The sequence below is a fragment of the Etheostoma spectabile genome, chromosome 2, assembly GCF_008692095.1.
Source record: "Etheostoma spectabile isolate EspeVRDwgs_2016 chromosome 2, UIUC_Espe_1.0, whole genome shotgun sequence".
NCBI lineage: Eukaryota > Metazoa > Chordata > Actinopteri > Perciformes > Percidae > Etheostoma > Etheostoma spectabile.
In genome coordinates, this window is record NC_045734.1 from 15,791,922 (window position 1) to 15,794,056 (window position 2,135).

At 37.5% G+C, this 2,135-nt stretch overlaps 1 protein-coding gene across 5 annotated transcripts in view; it reads left to right on the forward strand.

Annotated features, from left to right (window-relative positions):
- Positions 1 to 2,135, forward strand: part of clockb (clock circadian regulator b) — a 26,698-nt gene that overhangs the window by 4,069 nt on the left and 20,494 nt on the right. For all 5 annotated transcript variants that reach the window (XM_032543909.1, XM_032543927.1, XM_032543935.1 and 2 more), the window contains exons 5-8: positions 19 to 78; positions 503 to 651; positions 1,593 to 1,684; positions 1,915 to 2,004. In XM_032543909.1, coding sequence (XP_032399800.1) covers positions 19 to 78; positions 503 to 651; positions 1,593 to 1,684; positions 1,915 to 2,004 — 391 coding nt within the window. The remainder of the gene's footprint in view (positions 1 to 18; positions 79 to 502; positions 652 to 1,592; positions 1,685 to 1,914; positions 2,005 to 2,135) is intronic.

The following is a 2,135-nucleotide window of genomic DNA, read 5'->3' on the forward strand; positions in this document are numbered from 1 at the left end:
TTTCCTCTCCTTTTGTAGGGATGATTGTAGCATCTTTGATGGGTTGATGGAAGAAGATGAAAAGGACAAAGCAAAACGGTAAGCTAGAAAGGAAGATGAACATGCTAGAGTGATGCTACTTGTAGTATGTGTTAAATATTAATACACTAATCCTTTTCATAAAACATCACATGGTATTTAAAGGATTGTGTATTGACCAGACCAACACTTAAAGATTGTAATGAGTACTTGTTTAGCTCTTGTAGAGAATATACTGTGTCGAAACTGACTTTATGGTACACAGTATTATCGTACACAGCAGTCATACTGTCTTAACATAAAGAAAATATAGGGTCACAGGACTAAAAGGTTACACTTGCTCAGATTTATTTATTATTACATATTCAGGGTTGTTGTGTTTTTTTCTGTATGTCAAAATGGTGAATCTGGACAAAAAACACAAACAAAAATGTCTATGGTTACATTACATTTAGAATCTAATTTACTGTGGTTTCGATTTTAGTGTGTCTCGTAACAAGTCTGAGAAGAAACGGAGAGACCAGTTCAATGTCCTCATCAAGGAACTCGGCACAATGTTGCCGGGCAACACCAGGAAGATGGACAAGTCCACCATCCTGCAGAAAAGCATTGACTTCCTGTGTAAACACAAAGGTCAGGGCGACAAACATACTGCCGTCTGCTACAGCCAAATATTTCAAATTTCGACTCATCAGTCCAGAGCACCTGCTAACTACCTTGTGTCTTGTTGTTGTGTTCAGTCCTGCCATAGTGTATGACCTGTGACATGAAACTGTCTTCCACAACCTCACATTGGTAGCAGAGTTTGGCTGTTCCTCACCCAGTTTTAAGCCTCCTACACAGCTCCTTCTGTTTCAGTTTATTACTGTGTTACAACCTACATGTGACATTGATGAGCATTAGCACCTGTTTGGTATAATTGATGGATCATACACCTGACTACAATCCTACAAAATCCCTGCCTTTTTGCAAGTGTACCTATAAGAGTTGATGCTGGTTTAAGGGCAAAGGGTAGTAACACCAAATATTGATGGGATTTAGATTTTTCTTTTGTTCGCTCACTTTGCATTTTGTAAATTGATAATAATTAAAAATCATTATTTATTTATTTTTGAAAACATTCTTAGTCTAAATTTTTTTTTTACACCTGCCCAAGACTTTTGCATACTTAATGACTGCCTTTTCTGTGGTTGAGCTACTTTACACCTCCAGTATGATCTGAGTTGATCACCACTTGAATACTGTGATTATCTTTTGCTGAAATGTTCAATTACTGCTCAGCTACTATTTTAATAGCTACTATTGTTTTTAATCCTAGCTCTTGTCATTGCCATGCATGATAATTAGCTCAGTTGCCATTTCACTGGTGCACTGTGTTATCTCTTGGTCTGTTTAACTGCCTAATTATCACTCTGAGCATTGTACTATCAACATATTTTTGTACTGTGTTGTTCTGCATTATTGTCTGCTTCTTTTTGTGTTGTCTCTTGTATGTCAGGTCGCGTCATCGTGTTTTTCTCACTTTTTCCTGAAAGACTTGATTTTTCATACAAATTCCATGTTTCCTCCATCAGAAATCGCAGCCCAGTCGGAGTCGAGTGAGATCAGGCAGGACTGGAAGCCTCCATTTCTTAGCAATGAGGAGTTCACCCAGCTCATGCTTGAGGTCAGGAATCTCAATTCTTTTTTACTGTAATTCTGTTGTTAAGGTGTTAAATCAACTGTTTTTTTTACTCCTGTGGCAATTCTATTCTCTAGATTAATTCTAATATACCTCAACAAGTCCAATTGGATTATAACTCTATTTCTAAAGGTATCATTTCTACATGTCTGTTACATCTACTGCTGTAGAACAACATTTATGGGTGTTCTCTTTATCTTGTTTTGTATTATCAGGCTCTGGATGGGTTCTTTATAGCAATAATGACTGATGGGAACATCCTCTACGTCTCTGAAAGTGTCACCTCACTACTGGAACATCTACCGGTGAGTTACATTGGTTTGTTCTTATACCTGGTATGTAATAGTCATCCACCGTATTGGGGAACAAGTTTTAACCAGATAGTGTGTGCACGCTGAGAAAAGGTTTTTGCCAATCTTCTGATGTGTGTGTGTGT